General features: G+C 36.9%; 1 protein-coding gene across 1 annotated transcript; it reads left to right on the plus strand.

Annotated features, from left to right (window-relative positions):
- Positions 1 to 7113: 7113 nt before the first annotated feature.
- LOC308436922 (olfactory receptor 2G3-like) lies at positions 7114 to 8067 on the plus strand (the record flags this gene model as incomplete). The annotated part of the gene is made up of 1 exon (XM_080937932.1): positions 7114 to 8067. One exon carries the CDS (start codon positions 7114 to 7116, stop codon positions 8065 to 8067), a length of 954 nt encoding a protein of 317 aa, XP_080794058.1.
- Positions 8068 to 10202: the final 2135 nt, after the last annotated feature.

Here is a 10202-nt window from a genome sequence, read left to right on the forward strand (position 1 = left end):
TTTAAATCATGAAAATATTTTAGATTTTTATAAAATAAATTTTTATCATCTGCAATAATGATGTTACTAATATTATACACCTATTGATTTCTAATAAAAATCACAGTGTGTAAATTGTTCTTCTAATTTGCTGTACTCTGTCCCTATTATTGTGTGGTAGGTGATATTTGTTGTTATTGCTTTATCTTTGCTACAGTGATGTTGGATTGAATTTTATTCTCATGAGAGGTCTGTTTGGCTTCACCAGAGGAGTTACCATTGACCTGATTTGGGCAAAAGAAAGAGAGGAGGGTGGTCCATGTTCTACTCTCTTTTGGAAGCATTTGAGGGTTAATATTTGTTCTTTACTAAGTGGTTGGAAGAATCCATCAAATAAATGTGGGTTCTCAAGCCAGATGAGGGAACGTAGATTGATGACCATACCCCAGATACCTCCCTAAGGGTATAGCAGGGGTGGGGCCACACTCTACCCAAATAAGGCTTGGGCCTACTCAACCCTAAGACTAAGACAAGGTCATAATAGCATCAGTTAGACTTCTGTTTTCCTATCAATAAACTGGCTTCTCAGACACAATATGCTGGCAGTCTGTCAGTCTAACTGATAGGGTTGGAAAGTTTCTACCTCTTCCAGATAACTTTTATATTTGAATTGGTGTGTAATTAACATTTACCTGTCTTCAATCATGTCTGCATATGTAAATTAAGTATATTTTCTCCCTTTTCCTTTTTCTTCTCTTTTCCCCTTTCTTGACCTATGCAAACCAGCCCTGCCATTTCAGTTTACAAGCTGTCCTCTGATACAATCTCCTGGGATTTTTATACTAACCATATCCACCACCATCCGAGAGCCTGAGCCTGAGCTTCTCTGAGTACCCTTAGACCACTGGTAGGCAACAACCGAACCTGGGTGAAGACCCAAAAAATATCATCTGTTCAAGGATTATATTTCATGAGCACTGATTTAGTCTACACAACTATTTTAGGTCAATTCAGATTTTATGCTTCTATATTAAACAGTTTTGACAGCTTTTGTTTCAAGGATATCATGCATATTATGACATAAAGGAAATATTCCCAAAAAGAATAAAATTAATTTATTTTATCATATAATAGTTTAATCAACTAGGAATCTGTAGAGGGAGAGTAAAGAAACTGCAAAATCACTTAGAATCTAACAAGAAACTTTTGAGAGACTAGTCAATTATTGAAAAGATCAGGAAGGAAATTTGAAAGTTCCTAGAATTAAATTCAAGATAACATACAACTTTTACAAATTTTCACAAACACACAAATGCACTCCTGAGAGAAAATTATGAGATGGAGCTTGCATAGGAAGAACTGATTTTGAATTAATCATGAGAATTCTCTTAGGCTGACAGGGAAATTCTCTCCACCATGGTGAATATCTAAGAATGAGTAGTATCTGAAGTTCATCAAGCCTTGGGATGTGCAGGTCTGGCTTAAATTGTTTGAGGGAGCCAAGATTGAGAGGGTCATTCCTGGAGCTGATATTATATGTCAACAGTAAACAGATGTAGTTTTTCTGTGTTTTCTTCAAAGCATCAGTGTTTGCAGCATTCGGTTTTGACATGATAACAACTATCCAGTTGGTTGCATGGCTTAAATTCTTTGTCTTACTTGGGTTCCTAGTGCTAAAATTAAACACTATGATCATCAGCAACGTAGGGTGCTGAAGTCAGACACCAGGACCACCAGCAACTTGGGGAAGAGGAAGTTTATTTCATCTAACAATTTTCAGTCAGTACACCATCCAGGGAAGGTGGGGAAGGAGCTCAAAGCAAGAATCTAGAAGTAAATTGATTCAGGGGGACATAGAGGACTGCTGCTTACTGTCTTACTCAATTATAGCTTGCTCAGTCTGCACTCAAGACCACCAATCAAGAGAAGACACCATCCATAAAATGATGTGTCCCCCCACATCAATTATTATCAAGACAATAAATAACAAGTTTGACCACAGTTTATCTGGTAGATTCATTTTCTCAATAGAGGATACCTCTTCCCGATAACTACAGCTTATGTCAAATTGACATAAAACTAGCCAATATAGTTTTTCACTCAAGGAACCCAGGGCACTAGGAGCAGACTCACAGCTATATTGTAATGAGTCAAAATTTCCCAGTGCCTAAAAGAATTTTTCCAATAAAGACTTACTGCTAACTTGGACCCAATCTAACACTGATCTAATGATGTTTCAACCCTGCTCTGGAGGCATAAAGACAGGTATATCTCTTAAATCTCTCAAGATGACAGTTTACTATTGTGAAATTGTCATCACCTATATATTTTCAGTTTGTTTTTGGAGATAACACGGAATGAACCTAGCCTTCTTTTTCAGATCTTCTGAAAGTTATCACTGAGAGAACTATCTATGTTCATGTCCATAGTCTTTATAAAACCCATGCTGTTTTTATGTTTATTAGCTGTGAATGATTTATGACTGATGTCAACAAGCCTTTGTCCTCTCTATTTTTTAAATTGTATTGATTTTATTGAATGCTAAATATTGAGATTATTTCAAAAGATAATGAAAACTTTAACTTTATTTTTTGTCTTCAATGCAATTCAACTTTATTGTTTAGATTTTTCTTTCTGTTTTTTTCTACTTTTTTATTGGATATTCTCTGTACATTTCAAATGTTATCCCCTCCCCTCTCCCATCCCTTCCCCTTGTCTCCATGAAGGTGTTTCCGCTTCAAACAACCCTCTCTACCTCAGCTTCTTGGCATTTCCTCCTCTGGGAAAACATGCCTTCACTGGAACAAAGACCTCTTCTCCCATTAATGCTAGACAATGCTATCTTCTGCTACATATGCAACTGGAGCTATAGGTCTCTCCACATGTACTTATTGGTTGATGTTTTAGTCCCTGGGAGCTCTGGAGGGTTTGGCTGGTTCATAATGTTCTTCCCATGGGGTTGCAAACCCTTTCAGCTCCTTCAGACCTTTCTCTATCTCCTTCATTGGGGTCCCCATGTTCAGTTCAATGGTTAGCTGCAAGCATCAATTGTATTTGTATGATTCTGGCAGAGCCTCTGCGGGGGCATCCATAACAAGGACATATGATTTACCATGTTCATAGCATCCTAATTTATAATAGCCAGAAGATGGAAAGATCCAAGTTGTCCTTCAAACGAGGAATGGATACAAAAATACCAGGACATTTACACAATGGAGTACTACTCAACTATTAGAAACAATGACTTCATGAAATTCCTAGGCAAATAAATGGAACTAGAAGCTATCATCTTGAGTGAGGTAACACAGTCACAAAAGAACACATATGGTATACACTCACTGATAAGGGGATACTAGCCCAAAAATCTCTGTATACCCAAGAAACAATTTATAGACCTTATGAAGCTCAAAAAGAAGGAAGGCCAGAATGTGAATGCCTCAGTCCTTCTTAGAAGGGAGGACAAAACACTCACAGGAGGTAATACAGGGACAAGTAAAGGAACAGGGATTGAAGAAAAGACCACTCAGAGACTGCCTCACCAGGGGATCCACTCCATATGCCCTCTCTATTTTTAAATGCATGCTTCTGTACTGATTTCTCTTTGCATTTGTCTTAATATCTTGCTTATGTAAGTTATCAAGACATATTACCTAAGAAAAGGCTTTTAGGCAAATGAATTGGAAGAAAGTAGTCTCAAGCAACTCAAGCCTATATGCTTTGCTTTGTGAATTTGAAAAAATTACCAGTGAAGTTTGTGGGTTTTTAAGATCTTTATATGTGGGGCCTCCCCAACTTATTGACCACAGAACCTTTATAAAAATTGAAGAATTTGGATAAACACTGTCAGAATACTTACTCTTATTTTTCTCCAACAGATACTACAAATGAAAATACATCTCTGTGACAATGGTCCACATGTCATATATTTACCTACATTTAGGTTAGGGAACCTTTAAATTATGTTTTAATTATATACAAACTAAAAATTACATCAATAAAGACAATTACTCCAAGAAAATCAGGCTTTTAATATTAACCTACTCAGAGTGAGAAATTTTTATCTCATTTTCTTTTCAATGCTAGTCCAAAATGTGACTTGACAGCCTGGAATTACCTCATATTAAAGACCTACCTGTGCAGAAGCAGTGATTACAATGAAGGTTCCCAGAAGATTTTGCTCTTGGTCACTCTCATGCCTGATGATAATTGCCCTATTAGGAATACAGGGATCCCAAGGTCCCAGTTTAGGCTGATATCATTTCCTTTTGCAGTGACATACTTCAATATCTCCTAGTTCTGGTCAAGGCTTTCACATCTGATATTTGGCCTAGGATTCTAAGATTCATTTTCAGAATCTATTATTTCTGGTTCTCATTAACTTCTCCACCTAGGGAAATAATTGAAAAAATGAGGGGACAAAAATTTCAGAGGTGAGGAAATAAGAACCATACATTTTTCTTTTGCTCATCTCTCTATACTTCAAACTCTCTAGCTAAGAGATCAATATTATTTTTATCAACTGCCAAGTCAATATTCTTTAAATGATTCAGTTAAATAATTCACATGTCTTTTATTATGCTAAGAATTTAAAGTATTTTTGATTGGTATAGTAAATTAGATTTCACTATAAAATTGGATTTGAAATAACTCATATTTTATAGTTACTTTATATTTGAAGAACACACATTCAACAATGAGAAAAATGTGAAGCTAAATAAACAAAAAGGGACTACGTTTTTATTTGGAAGGATTTCCCTATGACTTAGATTTTCTTAAATTCTTTCCAAGTTTACAGTCTTCTGAAGAACTAAAAACATGATGTTCTTTCTGATACAGCAATAGTGTTGAATATGTGTGGTACTGAGGAGAGAGTTTATTCTTTTTTGCACTCATGTACAAGTGTGGCAACTATTTATGTTCCCTTGACTTTGAAACATTGTGTCTTTTCAAGCTATAGAGAATTTAAAACATAACATTCATATTAAATACTTACATTTAAAATATGAGTAAATTAAGATGTTTATGCCTTCTACTATCTTAACAATGTTGAATTAAATACTTTTTGACAGAATGACTATAGCTGAGAAAAACATTTGAAAATACAATTTATAGTAGTAGCTACCCTAACATATCTGGGAAATTTTATTTTACAGCATTATAATATTAAAATATGGTTTCACACTATTTCAAAGTCCATTCAGGTACCTTGACTAAACAATATGGAGAGCACAAAGTTAGGAAATAAACACATTTTTTCAATATATATGTATGAATGGCATGGAAAATCCAGGGATGGATTTCATATGTGGATTCTGTTAGAGAGAAATTAGAGTAGCAATTTTGACAGTGTTATCCACATTCTTCAATATTTACAAATCAAATTGAAAATTTCACTTTGTAAGTTTATTTTTTCAATAAATGTGAATATATATTATCATATGTATATGTTAGCTTTGAATAGAATGATTTAAGAAACATTATTTTACCATTCTACATATTTAAAAGATACTTTAAACAACATTTGCTATTTAAGAGAAGAAATTAGAGAGAATAAGAAGTAGAGAGAATAAGAATTTAATAATATAGTAAGGATATCAACCTATTAAAGTACATTTATGTCTATTCTGTTGTTTAAAAAGTATCATTCATTTTAGATAATAGAAAAGAGATTTTTAAAAATTATACTCACTAAGCATTTTTCTCTTCTTTTAGGACATACAGTCTGCTTTGTGAAATGGGCTTGTATGTAAATTTACCTGGTTACAAAGCGACTGAGGGTTTCAGGAGGGATGCTCAGTGACTGACAGCGCTACATGGGTGATCTCCATCTGGAAATAGGTACTGACATGTGGACAGAAGTTGGTAGGTATAACTGAAATAACATTAGAAAGAGACACAAGATGAATAAAGAAGCTAAAACTTTATTTGGTAAGAAGTAACATAAGTGGAATATCATTCCAAAACCAGAAAGGAGGATAAAAATTCTACAGAATTGAATTAACTGATAGTGTGTGAAGTTGATTATTTTTTAGAAATTATTTTACATTGGTTAATGTCCTACTTTTATACTATTTGTATGGCCAAGAGGTCAAGTACTGAAGAGTTATAGCCAAAAGATAAGTGATCACCTATAAGTTTTTCTATCTAGAATAGTCATAGAAAGTCTTTGATAAAAATCAAATGAGATATGAAATTAAGGGTTTTGCTTGAGATACAATATACTCTTCTATGAAAACAACATTATGTAGCATAGTACCATGTACAATGAATATACAAAAACATAAAAAATCTAAATAAAGTAAGAGATTCATTCCACATATTCTCTATTGCTTGTACATTATGAAGCCACAAAAAATAAAGAAAATAGTTTATAAAACACAAGTCTATAAGGAGAGCTAGTGAAAGCATTTTTTTTATTAATTGTTAGATTTAAGAATGTGTGTATATGTGTGTATCCTGCTCAGTCTGTTTTTAGGACTGACCATTTGGGATTGCTTAACCAACTGGTGACCACTTCCCTGGGTAAGACTTTTTCTCACACTCTTATTCCTTTGTTGTTTGTAGTTCTATGTGTAGCTATGTACCCTTAACAGTTCTCAGTGCACTCTGTATTCTTTGACTTTCCTCCTGGAACTTTCTTCCTCTCTTTCTCCCACTCTCTCCCTCTCCTTCTCCCTCTTTCCATCCCTCCCTCCCTCCATCTCTCTCTTTCCTCTCTCTCCTTTCTTCTCCTCCTCCTTTCTTATTCCTTTTTCTTCTTCCTCCTTTCCTCTTCTCTCTCTTCCTCATCTCCTCATCTCCTCTTTCCATTCTTCTTTTCTTCCTTCTTCCTTCTTCCTTTTCTTCTTTTTCTCCCCATTAACCTCCTCGCTCCCTCCTTTCTTCTCTCACTCCTTTCTCCTCTCTCTCTCTCTCTCTCTCTCTCTCTCTCTCTATCTATCTATCTATCTATCTATCTATCTATCTATCTATCTATCTATCTATCTCTCCATCGCCCCCCTCTCCTATATAGAACAACTACCACCTTCCACCTTTAGGGTCCACATTTCTCAAGGGGATTTCTGATCCCATTACATTCCTCTTTATCTAACATATATTTCTTCACCTGTCACCCTCCTTTTTGTGAGTAGAGTGATGACAATTAACAAGACCTCTGGTGGTGATTTCATCCTGGTTGGTTTCTCTGATCAGCCACAACTTGAAAAGATACTGTTTGTGGTGGTGCTGATCTCCTACCTCCTGACACTGGTAGGCAACACAGCGATCATCCTCGTTTCCTGTCTGGATTCTGCTCTCCAAACGCCCATGTACTATTTCCTTACCAACCTCTCTTTCGTTGACATTTGCTTTTCCACCAGCATTGTTCCTCAGCTGCTGTGGAACCTCCATGGTCCAGCCAAGACAATTACCGCCACAGGCTGCGCTATTCAGCTTTATGTGTCTCTGGCTCTGGGGTCCACTGAATGTGTCCTTCTCGCAGTTATGGCATTTGATCGCTATGCTGCTGTTTGCCGACCACTTCACTATGCAACAGTTATGCACCCACGCCTCTGCCAGTCTCTTGCAGGAATAGCATGGCTGAGTGGGGTGGGCAATACACTGATTCAGGGCACCATCACCCTCCGCCTGCCTCGCTGTGGGAACCACAAGATTTATCACTTCATCTGTGAAGTTCCTGCCATGATCAAGTTAGCATGTGTAGACATTCATGCCAATGAAGTGCAGCTGTTCATGGCTTCTTTGGTGCTGCTCCTCCTCCCCCTGACACTCATCTTGGTATCATATGGGTACATTGCCCAAGCACTGATGAGGTTAAAGTCAGGTCTAACCTGGGGTAAAGCTCTTGGAACGTGTGGATCCCACCTGCTGGTAGTAGTACTATTTTATGGCACAAGCACTGCAATCTATATCCATCCCAACAGCTCATATGCACAGAGTCAGGGGAAGTTTATCACCCTTTTGTATACCGTGGTTATTCCTACTCTAAACCCCCTCATTTACACTTTAAGAAACAAAGATGTAAAGGGAGCATTGAAGAGGCTGGTGAGAAAAGATAACAGCACTGGAAAGACAATTCTTTCCAGGTAGTGTTGTAGTTCTGTCTGTCCTCATAATGATGAAGGTGCTGATCCAGATGAATTATCTAGGGTCACCCTGACATAGATGCTACAGAACTATACTCACAGGCCTCTCTGGAGCGATACAAGCAAGAAAACCACGTCCCTAATTATCCTACTCAAGAGAAGTCCCATCTAGACCTGACAATTATCTAATAAACTGAAAACATTTGCTGATGTCAAGACTCCTGCATTCTTTTCTTTGTAAGTGGTCACTCTTTTATTAAGAATTCTATTTCTTATTTGATTAAGTACGTCTATTGGTTTATCTCTTTTGCATAAAGATAAAGTGTGTTCACAGTTAGCTAGAAGTCTTTGAGGCATTCTGTTATGGTGTGTTTTTGTGGACCCAGTGAAAAAGGGTCCCCTATGTCCTTGGACTAATGTTGCCTGGTAATTCCCTAGTCTAAAATACAGGCCTGGGTTCGTTCTCCTTCCCTGGTCTGCTCTAGTGGGTCTCATAATGGAGTTTTATTGATTTTTTACATCCGGTACTTTTGCTAAGTAAGAATTTCCCTAAAATTTCAAGTTTCTATATGTAAGTATTTCCATTGGATGATGATTTCTGAGTTTTGATTTCTGTATTCAGAATATTAGGTGATTTTTATCATGTGATCTTAGAAATCTAATTGATTCCAGGCAAAACCAAACATGAAATTTGAGCCTAATCCATTTGGAATGTGTTTTTATATGTGTTTGTGTGTGTGTGTGTGTGTGTGTGTGTGTGTGTGTATGTGCATGAGTGTGTGCACACTTGTGCATATGTGTGTCTCTTGGAATATTCTAATGTCTGTAGAAAATACATTTTCCTATGGAAGATGTAGAATTGAGCAATTCTGAGTTATTTGTTCTTATGATTTTTAATGGAATCTTCTCTGTGCCTTTGTGTTTGTAGTATGGTTAATCTCACTAATGATAAACATCACCACCCTTCCCCATCATACCAAAAATTTAAAGATAAATAACTATCTTAAGCACAATATTTGTCCCTATCAGAGAAAAGAAACTGGGGTAACAAAGGTGTAATGATTTATATATGCTCAGCCCAGGGAGTGGCACTCTTAGGAAGAAGGGCCTTATTAGAGAATGTGTGGCCCTGTTGGAGTAGGTGTTTCACTGTGGGTATGTGCCATAAGACCCTCCCTAGCTGCCTGTAAGTCAGTATTATGCTAGCAGCCTTCAGATAAAGATGTAATTCTTATCTTCTCCTGAACCATGCCTGCCTGGATGCTGCCATGTCCCTGCCTTGATGACAATGGACTGACCCTCTGAACTTGTAAGCCAGTCCCAATTAAATGTTGTCATTTATAAGAGTTGTCTTGGTCATGGTGTCCATTCACAGCAGTAAAACCCTAACTAAGACAGAAGTTGATACTGGGAGTAGTGTATTGCTATGTTAGGCCTGACCATGCATTTGTTTGAAAGAATGTGAATTTGGGGACTTTGAATTTGGAAAGCAGTAGGGTATTTTAAATGAGAGTTAATGGGCTATCCTAGTAAGAATATGGAAGACTTTGTTACTGTGAGTGATTTTAGTTGTGTGGGCCTGGCCCAAGCAGTTCAATAGAGAATATATGGCCTAGAGACTGTTTTATAGTGTTTTGGTGAAGAATGTGGCTACTTTTTGCCCTAGTCTGAAGAGTCTGCCTGAGGCTAAGGTGAAGAGACTCAGATTGACTAAGGAAGTCTCAGAAATGCCCATCATAAACTTTGTTCTCTGGTTATGTCTTTTGAAGAGCATTTTGACAAAGCATAGTAAGCTGGGAAAGGAGAAATATAAAATATATGGTTCAAGTATTAACAGGGCACCAGGAAGTGAAATGGAGCCTAATTTTGTGTTCTAAGAGAAAGCAGAGTAATGGAGTGGGGCAAGATCCTACCCAGCTAAATTTATATCCAGTCATGGTGGAACACATCAGGAAATAAAGCCAAGCAGATTTCTGAGTTCAACGCTAGCCTGGGGCAGAGCAAGTTCCAGGGGAAGAAAAGTTTAAGTCCAGGCATAGTGATATATACCTTTAATACAAAGAGACAGGCTTGCAAATAAGTTCAAACTCAATCTACAGAGCAAGTTCTAGGACAGCTAAACTTAGGCAATGAAGGAGA

This window comes from Micromys minutus (genome assembly GCF_963924665.1).
Source record: "Micromys minutus genome assembly, chromosome: 25".
Taxonomy (NCBI): domain Eukaryota; kingdom Metazoa; phylum Chordata; class Mammalia; order Rodentia; family Muridae; genus Micromys; species Micromys minutus.